Genomic DNA, 18,767 nt, shown 5'->3' on the forward strand with positions numbered 1-18,767 from the left:
CCAAGTTAAAGCTTTGATGAATTAAGGTGACCTGACCTTTGACCTGCCCTAAGAATTAACAGAAGTAGGTAGGGGAAGCGGGGGTAACACCGCCCCCCTAAGCTTTTCGCCAAAATGAGAGAATATGTGTGAAGTCTCTTGGTAGTTATTGTTTTGGTTACAATATTTAAACATTTTCTCACGTGTTTTAGGTACTTATTTTGCATGCTCCTAAAAGGTTTTCATGTATCACGAGCACGACTTTTAAAAATACCTTGCATATTTGCTGCCTACAAATTGTGTGGGTAACCCCGCCACCGGAGTTGATGTTAACCCAACCCATTCCTACGAAAGCTTTTAATTGTTCAGAGATCGTGTGCGATGAGTTTCCTGTCGGTAAGTGGTAATTTTCGCAAATAATCGGTAATGGACACCTAAATAGGTATAGGTTCATCAGCTGTTTGCCAGTTTTATACAGCTGGCAAGTGCTTGGTCGGGATGCATGAAAAATATAAAGTAAAAAATCCAATAAGCTGCTTATTTCCGACTTAGGAACATCTACGAACATAAATAAAGCGTGTCTTTGGAGTTTCATCACTTATCACGCTACAAACAGGAAACACCGCAACCTCAATTGGGGTAACACCGCCACGGGGTGGCGGTGTTCCCCAATAAGTGATCACAAGCAAAAATCGCCAGCGGTAAGAATGTACTACACGGTTCAAGCAAACTTATCTTACTGGACAAAGCCGATCAGTTATTTTTCGATGTAATCAAGTAAATCAAAATGAGTCTCTACTTAAAGACATTCAAAAGTGCTCCCAACTCATCGAATTTTTATAAGAGAATGTGCATTTTTCTTTAAATGCCCACATTGAGCTTCGATTACACTGAAACACCGGAACACAAATCAGAAGACGCTTACCTGCGTGCGGTCAATAGGAAATAACGGATTTTTACACTTCACATTTCATACTTTCGCCGCCAGATGGGGTGGCGGTGTTTCCCACAGTGGCGGTGTTACCCCCGCTTCCCCTACTGTTTTCATGATTCATTGATAATTTACTCTAACGAACGCCGCTTACGGTGTGTGTGGTATATGGACCAGGAGTAGAGCATAAGGGCGGAACAGGAGTAACAGTTCGACGGCCCGTCGCAGGTGGCGCCGAGCGCCAGCCCGGCGCAGGAAAGCATCTTCATTTCCACCTTCAGTCTTCATCGGCCTACCAAATCGCATCTATGACGCACATTTATCACGCATTTCCTATAATCATTTGAGATATGCGAGACAGTCAAGTAGGAAAGCTGAGTTTATATAACTTGGTGCAAGTTCATTCGGTGAAGAGGAATCCATGCTACGGGGAAGTAGCTCCTCAACCGTGATTTTGAGATATACGACTCAAGCGATAGTGACATTGGACCTACTTCTCGATACATGTGCGCACTGCGCAGATAACGCACAGCTGTCACGATACCAGTGACACAGGGAATCTCCCTTGTCAGTGGTATCTGCTGCTTGACTCGATATCTAACACGAAGCGTCTATCTTCACGTCTATATCGCATTAACGTTTTGTGTAAAATAGCTTCAGCTGGCTATGCGATATGTATTACAAATGTGCTATGTACCGGAGCCGGCACGAATGCTGCCGATCTCTGTCAATGTACAGTTACACATTAGACACAATTAGACAGGGACAGGGATGTCCCTGTCTAACGGGGTCGGGGAGAGTCGAACCAACCCAAGATTACTTTACTGAACCAACCCACACATTGTGCCCTGTAACGGCGTCATCCGGAGTGACCTCGGGCCGGCTCGGCCGAATGCTCAGAGCCTGGCTGGGCCCGACAGAAAGGTGTTGACGGGTGTCAGTCGTTCTGGTGAGACTCATATACCTACAGCAGACAGGGAAGATCTTTACTCAGGTGTACCCAGGTTGCAGCAGGCATTCGGGGACGAAAGACCTGTAAATAAGATATTTTATTTTTGTTCAATAACATTGAAATACCTAAGCGAAACGTCCAGCTTTTACTCAACTAGCCGTAACCTGTCTTATTAGATAGCTGACTACATCACCTTTATCAAAGATAAAGGCTTAGATACGGCTGCGGAAGTGGCTGTACGTGGCCGATGCACTTATAGACTTACCTATTTTTATTAGTACGGCTCTCGTGAGATTAAGCGGCAGGTTTTGCACTTTTACATTTCCGGTTATATCTCAGAAACTAATCGATCTACGATGAAGCCATTTTACACGACCATGGCCGGCTTGTGAACCAACAAGTCGATAGCATCTTCAACATTTAAAAGGTTAAGACGACGAAGATATAGCCTGAAGTACACTAAATTTTCTAGGTGCAAAACCCACCGCTAAAACCCGCGAGACCTGCACCTTAGGTATATCGCATCTTAGTTCTATTGCATATTTAGTTAATCCACCATCATATCTTGCTCCCTCGGCAAGCACAAGAGGTCATCCCGTGAAGGTAGCCAAACCAAGAGCCTTGACCAGAGCACGAATAAAACACTGGGGCATACGTGCGGTCAACGATTGGAACTAGAGGTGGCAAAAGATAAAAATTTTGGGAACCAGACTCGAACCAGACCCGGCTGGACATTTCTGGAACCAGTCGGACCCGGTCTTAGTTGGAATCGGAACCAGTTGGACCCGTTCCCCAAAAGTCAATTAATACAAACTACTTGTAAGTATCATTAGTTGCGTCATGTAAAACAGCCTATTTCCCACTGAAAATACTCATGAGGTACTGTGCGCAAAGAAACATTCACTTCCTTCACTTCATATTTTGCAATAATATGTAGTGTGCAAGATGTATAGTTTATGGAAGGACCCGGTTGGACCCGTCAGAAAATTTCCCGGAACCGGTCTGGACCCATATGGGTCCAGACTGGTTCTTTGGACCGGGTCCTCGGGTCCACATTTTGCCACCTCTAATTGGAACTCATTGCTGGTCAAAGAAGTTCTCGCTCCAACCCTGAACGGGTTCAGGAACCTCCTCGACAAACACTGGTCGAGACATATGTACGATACCCTTACCACTAACTGAGTTCGAGCGGAGTACCGCATGAGCTCGACGAGATCGGGTGCAATAGGCTTCTGGCCTCCAATAGTCCCGCCAACATTGGTAAGGAAAGGCACCTTAGTCTCACGGCCGTGTAAGACCGGAGCCGTGATTCTCACGACATGGAACACGTTTCCTCGCTATGTGTCCTCAGGTCCGTTGCAGTAGCCGACGATGGCCTCGTGCAGCGAGATCTACAACCGGTGGTGGGTGGTCACCCTGATGCTGTGCTCGTACGGCTTCTTCAAGGAGATGCGACCCTCTGAGCCCTACCTCACCGAGAGTCTGACCAAGTACAACAATGTCACCAAACAGGAGGTGAGCACATGCGGAGGGAACAGCCGAGAAACGCACTGTGTCAATGGATATGTAGGTACTCGTCTTACTGCTTGATTCGTAGAAATGGTGGTGCGAGACATATATTAAGTAAACCTGCCAGGATTTACAGTTAATTGCTGGTATCGTGACCATGTAAATAGATAATAGAGTAGGGTACCTACTGGAAACAATGCTCAAACTGCGAGGGATCAGGTTCCTAATTGCCGAGCAATTCTTAATGAGTTATTCGATTCTTACTCGCAAGCTATCTGTGTGTATTTGAACTTCATACGTCTATAGGTAAATATCAAACGCGCTCTGAAGAGAAAAATAATTTAATTATAGATATAAAACGAGACGAGGAAGAGAGAGAACGATGATAAATTATGAGGCATAAAAGTAGGCTCGCTTTTCAACCGTCCAATGGTTCCCATTTCCCCCTGAGACTGGCCGTCTCCCCGCTCACGCGCTATATTTACCGTATTTACCTGTCTCCCGTCTCACGAGAGCTGTGAGTAGGTACTGAGTAGGCCTATGTCCCATCTCTAACCATGTGTACCGCAGGTGTCGGAGCAGATATACCCCGTGTGGACGTACGCCTACCTGGGCCTGCTCGTGTTCGTCTTCCTTCTGACCGACATGGTCCGCTACAAGCCCATGATCATATTCGAGGCGCTCGGATACATCGCCACATGGACACTGCTCATCTGGGGCAGGGGAGTCGTCCAGATGCAGGTCAGCCCGACACTCATGCCCACGCCATTCGAGCTCCCTAGGGATTTAGAGTGCGCTTAACTATTCCATAATACAGTTACCATACATCCCCGAAATATATATTTTTTTTATTAGTCAATAGACCGCTTTCATTTTATTAGTCGCTGTTCACGATGACCGTTGACCATGTTGTCCCCGAATGTCTGATAAGTAACCGGCCAACCTTTCTCACCCAGCTGATGGAGTTTATGTACGGCATAGCCACGTCGACTGAAGTGGCTTACTTAACCTATATCTACGCGCGGGTGGACTCTTCACTGTACCAGCGGGTGACGGGATACGTTCGCGCCGCCCTGCTGCTGGGACGGTTCGCGTCCGGCGTTCTCTCGCAGTCGCTGGTCAGCTCCGAAGCGCTCAACTTCTTCCAGCTCAACTACATCTCCTTCTGCTCCGTCACAGTGGCGTTCTGCATCGCCGTCTGCCTGCCGACCGTGAAGCACAGCATCTACTTCCACAGGCAGGCAGCGGGAAACTGGAAGCCGGACGCGTCTGTAGAGGACGCTAGTGACGCGCCGGAAGGTGGCGCTGACAAGCAGCCGCCGCAGTCTGCCGAGACCGAGGGATCCACTGAGCAGCTGACCGACCCGGGCCGCCGCTCGTGCTGCCGGTGGCTTCAGGACGCCGGCGGGTACATGCTGGCAGACTTCCGCTCGGCCTACTCGTCGCCTTCGGTGGTCCAGTGGTCGCTGTGGTGGGCGTTCGCGACCTGTGGCAACTTTCAGGTGGGCAACTACGGACAGCCCCTTTGGGAGGAGATCGCGCCCTGGGAGGACTTCGACTCCGAGGGCGCCCTCTACAACGGACTGGTCGAGGCGTCCAACACGCTGCTTGGTACGTAGACGCGCGCACAACTGCTTAAATGGGGTGCCATTAAAATGAATGCCACCTATCCGTGCTTCTATCCTCAGGAAACTGAAATCCTTCTCCTCCACGCCACAACCCGCTTCCGGGCTGGACAGGCAACTTTATCTCATGCGGGCTGCTCCCTTGGAGCGGCGCCGCTGCTCCCGAGGGAGCTGCACCCCGTAGCCGGGTGCAGAGAGTGCTTGGGGGGCTGGTCGGCCTGTCCTATGGACGGGCTCAGCCCCGGCGACTCTCTAGGGTGCCTGCCCAGACCAATGTCTCCCCCTAATTCCTTTCATCCTTCCGGCTCTGCAATGGTCTTGTCGACCGAAAGGGCCTAACCCAACAAAACAAAACAAAATGAATGCCACCGTCACTCTCATTGCATCTTATTGAGGTTTGCTGACTGTTTTTCACGCGTTCAGGACACTTTCATTTTTGTTAATTGTTGAGTTTAAGATAGGAAAAACATGTTTGTCTATATAATAATGTTGCCACGTTGGGAATCTACAAAGTAAAATATACTTATATCTAATCATTCCCCACACCTGAAAACATAACAGGCATGCCACCCCTGGGCGTACTCAACGATCGATAATGGTAAGCCGCTTATGACATCATCACTACTCAGTGCTCACCAACGTCTCCTCGCGGCTGTCGCCGTCTCCACAGGCGCTCTGGCGGTCTCCACGATCGGCCACCTCCGTCTCAACTGGGAGTTTCTCGGCGAGCCCGTTCTGGCCGTGTTCTCCTGTATCGCCGGCTCCCTGCTGCTGACCATGGCACTCACCTCCTACATCGCAGTCGCCTATGTCACCTACGTGTTCTTCCGCATCATCTACCAGATGCTCATCACCATCTGCAGGTGAGCCTGCTGCCTGTAATTGTCCGCCGTCCCAACCACAAGGTAGGAGCCCAGACACTGCGGGGGAGGGACAGCACAACTTCGATCTCGTTTTGTGAGGAATATCCGGAACAAACTTTGTGCTCAGCATTCCAGCTTTATATTGTTGCTCATGGAAAGTTTTAACCAAAGCCAGAAAGATGTTGGTGCCGTTATCACCGCTTCCCAAATGATAAGTGCTCAATTAGCTGGAAGAGTGATACGGGGGGACTGGAGAAGATTGGTCACAACCCTCAGAGATGCCACAGAATGCGAAAAACGAAACAGAAAGTCATGAAAGAAAGTCAGAAACGAAACTTTCCGACTTTCTGCGAAACAGAAAGTCATGTTCATGACTTCATGACTTCATGAAAGAAAGTCACTGGTGCGCGATATGCTATGTTTGCGGGATATGATAAAAGTTAGCGTGCTTAATGCTTATCTGTATGAAACCTCGGACCAAAAGCCAATGGCCCTATTTGTCGCCCACATAGTGCTTTAAAGTCTACTGTAATGAGCTGCTGTTGAAACCGAGCCCGTCTGCCAGTTTCCAAGTGGCGAAGGCGATTCCCAAGGACAGCTACGGCCTGGTGTTCGGCATCAACACGTTCATGGCGCTGGCGCTTCAGACCATCCTGACCACCGTGGTAGCCAGCAAGGCGGGATTCGCCCTGACGCCCCGGCCTCAGGTGAGCAGAGCGGATGGCTGGGTGGGTAAACAGGAGCCAGGTGAGAGGAGCCGAGGGCTGGGTAAGCAGGCCCCAGGTGAGTATAGAGAAAGCTAGTTTGTTTTGTTTTGTTTTGTTGTGTTAGGCCCTTTCGGTCCAATAAGACCATTTCAGAGCCGGGAGGATGATAGGATATAGGAGGAGACATTGGTCTGGGCAGGCACCCTTGTGAGTCACCGGGTCTGAGCCCGTCCCGAAAGACAGGCCACCCAGCCCCAAGGTACTCACTGCACCCTGACCCGGCTATGGGGTGCGCTCCCTCGGGAGCAGCGGTTCCGCTCCGGGGAGCAGCTCGCATGAGATAAAGGTGCCTGTCCAGCCCGGAGGGAGTTGCGGTGCAGAGGAGAAGGATTTCTGTATCCTGAGGATGGAATCACGGAACAATCAGAGAGAAGGCTAGGTAAGCAGGAGTCATACACGCAGAGGGAACTAGGTAAGCAGACCACAGATAAGCAGAGGGAGGGCTCGGTGACCGGTGCCAGAGAAGTAGAGCGGAAGGCTAGGTAAACCAGGCAAGCCGGAGAACGGAGGGCTGTGTTAGCTGGCGGCAGTTGGGCAAAGGAGAAGGCAACAGATCGTCCAGGCGCCATGAAAACATAGGAGTAACACTTTGTAGTTCACTCAGGCCCTAGGAAAAGGCAGAGAGGGCAGCACTTGCTCGCCCATATCACACAGCACAAAAAAAAAACGCAAGAAAGGAGATGGCACTACTATCACCCCAATGATTCAAGTTAAGCAGAGGGCAGCACTAAAGAGCCTAACGTATAGTATACGCAAGACTCTAAAACATACCTACGGGCCCTAAAACATACGAGTACACGAGCCTCAGGTGGCACTATCCGGTGAAGAAGGCTACAACTGCTTCTTGGGAAGTGATACGTCGTCCCCCCGGCGCTTCAGACGTCAACTCACATTCTATCTAATGTATAGAAACGCCGTGGACATCAGCATGATTCCAGCAGAAGTCCCTCCGTATGTTTTCCCTGTGCCGATCTCATTGAAGTGGCATATTGACTGTGTAATGTGTATCCCTCTTCCCGCTATCCCCGTCCCTCATCTGACGTGCGCACTCGCGGCGGATTTTAGTTCCAGGTGTACGGTGGCTACTTTCTGGACCTGGGCGTGCTGTTCGTGCTGCTGATGGCCATCTCAATTCGCCAGCTCGGCTGGACCGCCTGGAAGTCGCAGCCCGTGTGGCTACCCAGAGAACCGGCGAGCACACAGCTGGCTGAAGAGTGAGGGGTGTCGGTCGATTAATGGTCGTGTTTCGTGCGTGACCCCAGAGCGGCGGCGAAGTCTGTCACTGATTTAAATAAGAGTAACGACTGACGAAGCATAATGTGACGAGAACAAAACGATCTCACCTAACGATAGCTTATACATATACGCCGCTATTGGGTGTAATGTATTACGGTTAATCTCTGGTAGTGTTACTCGACGCTAAATACAGGTAAGTATGCCGGCGCTGTAAAAGTGCGGTAGTGTGATTAGTGAGCGTCTGTGGAGCAAGATGAACATAATGTATATATCTTGGAAAAGTATATTGGTTGAGTAGTACACGAATATTACCAATAAACAATTAGGTACATAAATGACAGACCGATTTCGTCTTACTTCGATAGCGCCTATTTTAATTATAAGTAGTACGTATTCAAAAAGCACTGCTGAAGTCGTAAGACGATTCCGGTCCGCTATTCATATAATTGTTTATCGACAATATTATTATACTGCTCAACTACTATAAGCAATATGCGAGAGGATTGAGGAACTTTGTTCCACCCTATGGGAAGGGCTGGAGATTTTACCAACCGTTTAACTGACAGCCCAAGTGAATTAAACCGCAGAGGTGTTCGTCCTGTGTCGGGCACTCAGCACGATCGCTATCTGATGCGTGATTTTCTGAGTTTATTATCAAACGTGATAAGTGATGACAAATGACAACCTTGTGACGTGAGTGCATAATGCATATTGTAAAAGGAATGAAATACATTGTTATCGATCAGGTCATCTCTCTCCCTCTCATTTCAATTCTCTTCTCTGATCTTCCTAGTCATGGCCATGTTCAACACTCCCGAGATTATGTGTTAATGTTATTATCTCGACTAGACATCATCATCATGGCACACATATGTGAGAGAAGGCACGGTGCACGGTGCTCACCCGTCAGTGGAGACCGCGCGCGGCGGCGGCGGCGGCGGCGGCCACGGCTCGCCGCTTCCTCTGGATGTACTTTTGTATGTCGCACTCCTCCGATTTGCCGACCACGGGACTGAAGACGCAGAGCACCGTCAGGCCGTGCTCCGGGTACTGCAGCTTGGGCAGCAGCTTGGGCGTCACCAGGAAGTACTGGGCGCCGCCGCTGCGGCACGCGGCGCGCACCACCAGCTCGAAGACACGCCGCTCGTTGCGGGCATCCATGCCCTGGTTGATCTCGTCGACGCAGTGGAACGGCACTGAGGTGCGCTTGAGGTGCTGCAGCGCCATCACGTAGAGCATGGTGGCCACGCTGCGCTCGCCGCCGCTGTGGTGCGTGGCAGACAGCTCGCACAGCTGCTCAGAGGCGCGGTACTTGACCTTAATGGAGATACCGTACTCGGCCGCGCGTCCGTTCTCCGGCACAAAGAGCGCCACCTCGCCAGCGCACCCCATTTCGCGCAGAAACTGACCAAAGTATTTGTTAACCTCAGTGACAATCTCATTCAGATCATTGAGCCAGCGCGTGCGACGTTCCTGGACATTGGTTTCCAAGCGTTCCAGCTCGTTCTCGCGTTGTTTCAGGGCGGTTAAGAGGTTACTCTGGCTCTCCTTAAGCTGGTGGTAGCGCCGGACGGCACCGTCATCTGTCGACAGCATGTCTGCGCGGGCTTCTGCCTCCTGAAGGTTGGTTTCCAGCTCTGCCAGAGTGGTGGGTAAGCCATTAAATCGTCGACGGAGCGCTTCATCCAATTTGTTGTCATCCTCCAGTTTCATTTGCTTGAGCGCTGCCACCCGGTGCCGCTTGGACTCGCGTTTTTGGGCGTCAAAGGCGTCGACTGCCTCCCGAACATTTTCTTGGAGTTGTTGCAGACTCTCGCTGGCTTCGCTGAGGTCGCGCCGCGCCTCGCTAGTGCGCCGTTTGCTGAGGTCGAGCTGCGCGCGAACGACCTCGCCGCGTAGTTCCAGGGCCTGGCATGCCCGGCAGGCGGCCAGCAGCTGCTTCTGCACGTTCGCCAGCTGGTCCAAGCATCCGCCGATCTTCGAGGCCGTCTGACGCGCCTCCGCTGCAAGGTCGCAACTAGCCCTTTCGCACTCTCGCAACGATTGTTCCGTGGTGTTGCGCCGCCCCTCAAGCATGCGTCGGTTGTCGCGCCGTGCTGTCAGCTCTCTTATGGCGCGTCTCGCCTGCTCTAGCCGGCCGTTGAGCTCGGTCAGCCGAGCCTGCGCGGCCTCCCTAACTCCGCCCAGCTCCTCCTGTCTGCGCTGCGCCTCTTCGATCAGACCACAGAGCTCCCGCTCGCGCGCAGTGTCTGCCGTGAGAGTGAAGAGCTGGTCTGGCCGCGCCAGCGGCTCCGTGGAGGTCCACGGCAACCGACTGCCGTACTGCGACTGACCGGAGCGGTACTTGAGATCACCGATCATGTACGAGTTGAGGCCCTGCTGGCCTTGTGTGGCACGCAACACCCGGGTGGCTGCCTCTCCGTCGACGTCAGCCACAGGGATGTTGTGCAGCTTGTGCGTCTTGTAGAGGTAGCGACGCACCGCATCCGGGGCTCTGAAGAGGTCACCCACGGTGCCCTGGAAGCCCAGCTGGCGCAGCTGCTCCTGCGTGCGCTGCGGCCGCAGAGAGTCGAGCGATACAGCCGGGTCCGAGAGCACGCAGCTCACGCGCAGCCGCTGGTGCTCCCGCAGCTCTTGCAGGAACAGATTCATGTCAGCCCGCGTCTCGCAAGTGAACGCCAGCAGGTCGGTCCAGGGCACGGCAGCCTGCACGTACTTGGCCATCCGGACGTCGTCCACATCCAGCAGAAGAATCATGGGCTCGTGGATGGGGTGCGCGAACTTGTCGCGGTTCTGGCGCAGCCACAGCACTGCGTTGTACGCATCCCGGTTGCGACGCTGAAGCAGCTCGAGTTTCTGATCGGTGACGCTCTGCACACGTCTCAGGCCTTCCTTAAGTCCATTCACCCGACCCTGCAGCTCGCTGTACTCGCGGTTAGCCGCCTCCTGTTCGTCCTGACATCTGCCCACGCCGGCAGACAGCTGCTTGACAGCTGCGTTGCAGTCGCGTATCTCAGCTTCTAGAGCGGGACCAGGGTCTTCGGCATTGGCTAGATCCCGAAGCACAGTTTCGAGCTTCTGGCGCAGCCCGGCCTCGCGCTGTTGCCGCTCTTGTTCACGGGTCTCCCGCTCTTCCTGCTTCTGGATGAAGTTCTCTATTTCAACCTCGTACTTTTTGGCTTGTTTGTTCTGGACTTCCATCGCCTTGCGTTCGTCGCGGAGCTGAGCGTTGCAGGTGTCCAGCTTCAGTTGAAATGATTTTTCTTCTTTTTCGCACAGAGCCAGCCGTTGTCTCCGCGGCTCAAGAGCCCTCTTGGCCTCATTCAGCTCCGTTTCGGCGTCCTCCTTCACCTTGCGAAGTCTGGCAGTCTCGGTCCGTGCCAGCTCGTACTTGAGCCACTCACGCCGATCTCTCAGTCTTGCGGCGGTGCGCTCAAACTTCTTCCTTTTCATGTCGTTATCCACGCTTACCTGGAGCGTCTCTATGTTTTCTTCCACTTCACCCAGTTTCGACCGGTGCTCTGCTACCTGCCGTGTCAGCAGTTCCTTCGTGCTGTCCTTATCTTTAAGAAACACGTGATCTTCGTGCATTCCTGCATAGCCAACTGCCTTCTCTGTTCCCTCCAGCAGGGCTTGGGCATTCATCTTGACAAAGTCCTGGACCCGCTCCTGCGGAAGAATCTGGCACAAGTTGTCCACCTGGATGTTCAGGTCCGCCACAACCCGCTTCACACGCTCCTCCTTGACCTTTTCGCCATTCAGTGCCCACGTGCTATGGTTACCACGTATGGTGCGCGATATGACCTGGTTTCCATTCGGATCGAAGAGCTCCAGCTCGATGGAGCCCTCCTGGGTGCCCTCCTTGACGTAGAGGGAGAGCTGCGGCGCGCGACCGAGAATCTGCGGAGAGCCGGCCAGGCCCAGCACCAGAGCGGCCACCACGGTCGACTTCCCGGAGCCGTTCGGGCCGATGAGGAGGTTGAGGCGCGGCCCCGGGTTCACAGTCACCTCGTCGTACGTCAGAAAGTTACGGAGCTTGATGCGCACGACGGCGCCGCGGCTGAAAGTCTCCTCCTCGGTCTCCGCCGTCGACGCCATGGTGGCTGGAGTGACGTTGCGTCACTGAACCGACCCTGGAGGAGAAACGCAACATTAAAATCGCATAAAAAACGTCACACAACCAGAAATAATCAATGCAATAGGACGTATTCTGTCCACATATATCTGGGGCAGGGTGAGGGAAGAGCAACAATACATGAATGTTGTATAGGATGGCAACCAATAGTAAAAAAATATTGCCATCTGTGAAACCACTGTCCTCTGAAAAATCTGAACAAGCATTATTGCCCGAGGCGTAGCCACTAGCAGAGGACAATAAAATATGTTTTGATATTTTAAAATAAAAAACTTTTATACTTGGTCAACCAAAAATGAATGACACTAAAGGTAAATATGTCACCGCACAGAAGAGTGACTACTGAGAACAAAATAATAAAACAGCGTGGGTTACTAATTACTATTGCCCATTGTCATGGAGATGGACCATAACCAGTAATAACTCAGAAACAAATTAAAGGTGAACGTTGCGCCCAATAGTCATAATTATTACACACCCAGTATCCATTATACGAGCCATGTAATAATAGACTTGTATGAACAGCAGCACCGACACATCAACCATAAAAAGGATAATGAAGCAGGGGAACGGACCAATTTCCTACAAAAAGAGAGGGAAAATGGACAAAAATGTTTGATTATTGGGGCTTCAGGAAACGCCAAATGCGTTGTGCATTTTGCGTCCATAAAGTTAAACTAGTAAAATAAGTATGTCACGACAAAGCACTGACTGGATGCGAGGACTACAGAAGGCTACGACTAGCAGATGAGATACGTTATATTAGTAAGACGAGTATATTCACAGAAAAACTTGTTGACTGGATATTAGAAAAGATGCTAACGGATAAAAGCCAAGGAGAGTCATCACCCAGAAGGTGGCAGATGGTGGTACTCAGAGTGATGCGGCCAGGGGTGAGGTAATGTGTCTAGCTTGGTTCCAGTTGCACAAAATGTATGCCAGATAATATGAGGTGCATCAAGTTATCATGAAGAATTCCTAAGATAACTTCTACATTTTACTTTTAACCCAGGAAAAAGATTCAGGTAAACATTGCTCTTCTGATAGGGGGCAGTCTGTGGAGATCATCAGGGGGACTGTTTCACCGCACCGCAAAATGCTGACATAACAAAAATTAAGTTTTGTAGCACCAGTGGATGGCATGGCAGTGCCAATGACAATTTAAGGGAACATTGGTGAAATTCCAGACCTTTGCCTATCAAAATAAAACTTTTTTGGTCTGAATCTACTTCTCCATGCCAAATAAGATGGAAACTTACGTGAAAATGCAGACAGTAGGTAGTCTATGCTGAATTTTGAAATCAATACTTTCATTGGATATGATGACAAATAAAACATTAAAAACCCATACTGTGCGCAGACTGCAGAGTGCAGACACAAGGACACCATTTCATTACTTGCCTGAGATATGTATGAAGAGCATCAGAATGAAAACAACAAAGACACAGCAAATTAGATAAGGTAAGACTTATCAAATCAAGCCTCTTGAAGAACAAATCCTAACTGAGTCTGACTTAGTCTGACCAACCTACTAACTGATCTATTCTATATTACTATTTGAGGCAAGTGCGTTTGTACATGATCAAGTCCCAACATTGAACATGGTGACCTGTGGTACAGGCCAGACCGCTGCGCCTAGCGCTATGAACTTTATACAACTTATACTTTAAAGACCAAATATGTGCAACGGGCCTATGAACTTCACCCTTCATGGTATGAAGGGTCCAAGAGGTTGCAGCAGTTCAAGAAAAGGCCACAGTAGTAAGGCGGGAGGAGCAGGAGTGACAAACTGAGAAGTCAATAAGATTATGTGGCTTGAAATTTTACCTTCTTATGCAAGTGTTTGATATGATTTGATTTTCTATGGTTACTTTATTATTTCTGAGCATGTGGACAATGACGATAGATTTGCTAAAAACTCATGCTGCAATCTTAGCAATTTGGACTCTGATATGATATGACGTCCTACCATGAATCGCAATCTCACATTCCACGAAAATCAGGGCAAGGCCAACTGGGGGACGCCAGTGAAAACAGGGCGCCAGAGAGCATATTAGTCACGTGACATTTGGAGCTTCTCCCCCTCCGTGGGCCTTCTACAATATGCTAAACGTCACGTGTGAACTTCATGAACCTTGATCAAATCGCCCCAGGCGCCCTGTGTTCACTGTCGTCCCAACTGGGGGCCCAAACCACTAAAAGCATAAGGAGGAAGACCTCAATTGACACTCTTAAACTTAATTAACTTCATTGAAACATTATAGAGTTGTTGTTGTTTTGGGTTAGGGCGCGTAGCAGCTCACTGGCGGATCCAGGGGGGGGCCACGGGGGCCATGGCCCCCCCCCAAAGGCCTAAAGTGGCCTGTTTGGCCCCCCCCAAAACGCCAGAAAAATTGCTAAGAAAATATACCTTGATGGAGGTTTTTAGCCACTTGGTGAAGTAAAGCTTTCCACAGCATAATATGGAAGCAATATATTAGCAGTGAGGGTCAGTCAAAAGTTGCGCGAGCGGAGTCGACCTTAAAAAAAGACTGTTGTTGGCACGTGTTTATGGCGCGGCAGCTGGTAGTTGGTGGTGATTCGCGTGGTGTGGCATCACTGGCGGATCTGGGGGGGGGGAGGGGGGGGGGGGGGCACGGGAGCCTGAGGTGCCCCTGACAGGCCCGTGGTGCCCTTGCTAGGCCTGTGGTGCCCCTGGACCCTGGCAGGCCTGTGGTACAGTCCACAGCAGAAGTAATGTGGGATTTCAGTCATGGGTATGTTCTGCTTCTGAAGGTTAGGAACGATTAGCCAGACTACAATGAAACTTTGAATGTAGCTTATATGTATCGTCACCCTTGCAGCTGCAACTTTAGCTATTGACATCTTCTTTTCAATCACTTTGCATTAAACAATCGCCAGTCAAAGCCAACCGTTGAGTTTGGTAAAACCCTACATTACTTTAGCGGTGGGCTGTACCTCTGGCGGGCCTAGGGTGCCCCTGCTAGGCTGCTGATGCCCCTGGGACCTGACAGGACTGTGGTGCCCCTGACAAGCCTAAAGTGCCCCCAACAGGCCCGTGATGCCCCCGACAGGCCCAAGGTGCCCCTGCGTGATGCCGTGATGCCTGCGAGGCCGGTGGTGCCCCCTGCGAGGCCGGTGGGGCCCCTGACAGGCCCATGGTGCCCCTGCTAGACCGGTAGTGCCCCTGGCAGGCCTGTGGTGCCCCTGCTAGGCCGCTGGTGCCCCTGGGCCCTGACAGGACTGTGGTGCCCCTGACAGGCCCAATGTGCCCCTGCAAGGCCGGTGGTGCCCCTGTAAGGCCTGTGGTACCCCTGCTAGGCCTCTGGTGTCCCTGACGGCCCATGGTGCCCCTGCGAAGCCGGCGGCGCCCCTGGCAGGTCTCTGGTGTCCCTGACAGACCTGGGGTGCCCCTGACAAGCCTGTGGGGCCCCTCACAGGCCCGTGGTGCCCTTGCTAGGCCTGTGGTGCCCCTGGCGGGCTGGTGGTGCCCCTACTAGGCCGGTGGTGCCCCTGACAGGCCTGTGGTGCCCCCGGGCACCAAGGGGGTCATGACCCATGTGGCCCCCCTTGGATCTGCCCCTGATGCATAATATATTGATTTGTAAAGGCGGTATGGCTTATGCAATATGCAATTGCAGGCACTTGGTATCCCTCACTTATCCCTCATTGGGGCTCTGGCGGGCTCCTGAGGGCCCACGTCTATCTCCGGGAGCCCATATAGACAGGCTCCTTTGGGTCCTTTCAGTACACTATAGCATAAGAGGTCTCCATGCGAGTCCTATACATACATCTGAGGGCGTACCCTGATGTCTGAGGTACCCAACTGCAGCTCCAATGGTCTCTTCTTACACTGGCGGATCCAGGGAGGGGGCATTTAGGGCCATGCCCCCTTCCCAGAGGCCTAAAGTGGCCCGTTTTCCCCCTCCCCCAAACGATAATGAAACATAGTTCAATCAGGGCGTGGCCCAGGAGCCGAGTTAGACGGGGCTGTTTTACCACCTCCGGGCCCGCAAAGGGACCCAAGCACTGACTCGAAGCGGGTTAAAGAGACCCTCCCACCTTCAAAAAAGTTAATGAATTGGCATGAAAGTGATGTCGCTAGGTTCAGAAAGGGCGAAAACGAATATCTACCAAATTTTATCGAAAAATATTCACCGGTTTTCAAGAGATTAGACTTTTATTTTTGTTTACTTTTTGGGATATCCGCTGCTGTTCCTAGCGACTTTATTTGAAAGTGCGGCATTTGTTGCGCGCAAAGCAGCCTATACCACCGCATGCTACCAAACGTTTTAGTAAAATATTAAAAAATCATTAGATCTCCGCTGACGTCACACATTCAGAGGGGTATCCAAAAGCATTAGCCCCTCTGAATCAAAATGCTGCAATTTTGAAATTCAATATTTCCGATTTAAGGCATTTCTCGATGTTGTGAGTGCGTGCCGAAACCGGTAATTGTGAGCCAGGGACCCCATTTTGGCTATCTCAGCTCAAATCTAATGTTAAGGTGGGAGGGTCCCTTTAACTGGTCGATAAAAACAATGGTAAGTGTTTACAAAGTAATATAAAGGCATGGGTCGGCTGGGCTACCATTTATATATTTTTCTTTTTAGTTAAAAAAAATTCATAGTGTCAGGGCTTTGACGAAAAATAAGTGGCCTAAATCCGATGAGAAAACAGGATTTGGGGGTACCCTAGGTTTGGCTCCTGCATGAGTTGGCCCCCCCCAAAACGCAAGCCTGGATCCGCCAGTGTAGCAGCTCGGCTCTTGCGTCCAACAACATTATGGGCCTGTTCCAGCGCCTCCAGAAACCTCCAGAAAGCTCTAGAATCCTCCAGAGAGCGTTCCAGCGCCTCCAGAAAGCTCCAGAAAGCTCTCGCCAAAGCTCCAGAAACCTCCAGTAGCCTCCAGAGAGTTGGGAGCTCCAATTTTCTCTGGAGGCTCTGGTCTACAATTATGGCGCACATGTGACAATCACGAATATAAACAAAGAACTTCTGACTGAGAATTTTACAACTTGAATGTAAAGAAAATTACATGGCTATAATTTTGTTAATCTTTTTTACTAAAATTGAAAACAAATTTTGCGTTTCAAGAGAGAACAATCGTAATTCTTTTGGTATCTATGACGCCAATCTCCAGAAATCTCCAGATTGCGTTCCAGCGCCTCCAGTGAAACCTCTGGTAGAGCCTCCAGTCAAGAATTTCTACTGGAGGCGCTGGAACAGGCCCATAGTTCAATGTTGAAACCTCAAACCTCAAAATTCATGTTGTTGTAGGTATAAACCATTAGCCGATGGGACACATCAAACCTACCTTCAATAATTGTATAGAGATAACACCAAACAAAGAATAAACCAAGCTACTCACTCTCACGAGTCACAAAACACGTTATAATGGTTATAATATTTATTTTTACATAACTTATAGCGTGCGCCGGAAAAACAACATGCGTATTAGTTGTCGAACTTTGATAAACTTTGCGCCACTTTGCGTAAGTTTGTCAAACGGTGGTCAAACGTTTTATTTTACCACTATTTTACTGTCATTCTTTTTATCCTTATTCTACTGCACTAAATTCTCCCGCGCCATTCAAGGCAAAAGCAAAACGTTGCGAAATGCGAACTTTTGTATGCGTAATGCGAATATGATTTATGAGATGTTTTGAATAAAGCAAGAATAAAGTGAATATGGGTTTGGCCTCGATTACATTGAAGTATCAAAATTTCTGCACATTGGTGATTGGAATTTGGATTAGGTAAGTACCTACAACACAGGCAATAAAACAAACGAACAAATCGTAGAAACGTGAATTCTTTTGCGGTTTCTAATATCGTGGGTCTGCGCTGCGACCTTGTGTGGCCTCGCCTCGGTGACCTAGAAGGGTCAACTTAAAGATTGGAGGTGATTGAAAGCAAGATTGAAAGGCAGACGAGACGAGATATGCGGATGAGTTCATGCGCCGAATCTACTGACCGATCGTAATAATTTCTTCACTTCGATAGCATGGTGGTAGGAAGTAGGAACGGTACTTTTCTTCGTGTGTGTGCGTGTTTTTTTATGCAATTGGTCCACGACCGAAATGACCGAATCGGTCCAGAGCCATCGATCTTCTTAATCGCAGAAGAGACTTTGGCTTTGCTTCGAAACTACTGGACTGATTTCAATACAAGTTGCACCATTTGACGCACCGTTGGCGTTGTCCATAGGCGGCGGAACAGGGAGGGCACCGGGGCACCGTGCCCCCCTTTGATTTTGGCATTTTAACATTAGCCCTATGGGCGTTGCATGGAAAGAATGGGACCAAAAGTCGGCAGTGTCCCCCTTTAATTGAAGGTGTTCCGCCGCTTCGGCCGTTGTCTGTACCATTGGTGCCGTTTTCGATAATTTTTTGATTGATTTAAACTAAGTGGACTAAATCGGTTCAAAACGCCTAAAAAGCGTTGCAGACGAGCCCATGCTTCAGAATTACTGATCTGGTTTGAATAAAATCTTCACCATTCGACGCGCCGTGGTCTGAACCGGTGTCATAATCGAAAATTTATTATCGGTTTTCTCTAGGTGGACCAATCGAGAAATGGGAACAAACATAAAATGAAAGGACACTGTTTGTTTCAGACTGCGGCAAGTCAAATGGCGAAGAATTTCGCACCAAAATCGGCCCAGTAGTTTGACGTTTAGTATCATGGACTCGTTTGCAGCGGTTCTTAGGAGGTTCGCACCGTTCACTTATGTAAGGGGCAAAACTAATCGTGATGTACGCCGGCGT

General features: G+C 50.2%; 2 protein-coding genes across 17 annotated transcripts in view; one reads left to right on the top strand and one right to left on the bottom strand.

The window, feature by feature from the left end:
* Positions 1–8,607, top strand: part of LOC122380985 (thiamine transporter 1-like) — a 28,452-nt gene extending 19,845 nt beyond the window's left edge. For 3 of the 4 annotated variants that reach the window (XM_043364635.1, XM_043364633.1, XM_043364632.1), the window contains exons 2-7: positions 3,214–3,377; positions 3,942–4,112; positions 4,328–4,982; positions 5,667–5,859; positions 6,425–6,566; positions 7,692–8,607. In XM_043364635.1, the coding sequence (XP_043220570.1) occupies positions 3,234–3,377; positions 3,942–4,112; positions 4,328–4,982; positions 5,667–5,859; positions 6,425–6,566; positions 7,692–7,844 (1,458 nt within the window). In that variant the 5' untranslated portion in view covers positions 3,214–3,233 and the 3' untranslated portion in view covers positions 7,845–8,607. Of the gene's footprint in view, positions 1–1,113; positions 1,166–3,213; positions 3,378–3,941; positions 4,113–4,327; positions 4,983–5,666; positions 5,860–6,424; positions 6,567–7,691 lie in introns of those variants that run through there. The other variant, XM_043364634.1, reaches the window with a different exon arrangement.
* On the bottom strand, positions 8,494–17,552 carry LOC122380983 (structural maintenance of chromosomes protein 5-like). Of its 13 annotated transcripts, none has more exons than XM_043364618.1 (2): positions 17,315–17,552; positions 8,494–11,995 (listed from the first exon to the last, which is right to left on the bottom strand). In XM_043364618.1, the coding sequence occupies exon 2, from the start codon at positions 11,958–11,960 to the stop codon at positions 8,769–8,771; it is 3,192 nt and encodes a 1,063-aa protein (XP_043220553.1). In that variant the 5' UTR covers positions 11,961–11,995; positions 17,315–17,552; the 3' UTR covers positions 8,494–8,768. The 13 variants fall into 13 exon arrangements, with proteins under 13 accessions (XP_043220553.1, XP_043220555.1, XP_043220566.1 ...); XM_043364620.1 differs by having other exon boundaries at positions 17,369–17,530; XM_043364631.1 differs by having other exon boundaries at positions 17,468–17,520.
* Positions 17,553–18,767: the final 1,215 nt, after the last annotated feature.

This window comes from Amphibalanus amphitrite, unplaced genomic scaffold, assembly GCF_019059575.1.
Source record: "Amphibalanus amphitrite isolate SeventyFive unplaced genomic scaffold, NRLGWU_Aamphi_draft 000111F_arrow, whole genome shotgun sequence".
NCBI classification, from domain to species: domain Eukaryota; kingdom Metazoa; phylum Arthropoda; class Thecostraca; order Balanomorpha; family Balanidae; genus Amphibalanus; species Amphibalanus amphitrite.

Excerpts from the sequence above, each read along its gene's own strand:
- LOC122380983 (XM_043364618.1), bottom strand. The coding sequence starts at position 11,960 with ATGGCGTCGACGGCGGAGACCGAGGAGGAGACTTTCAGCCGCGGCGCC.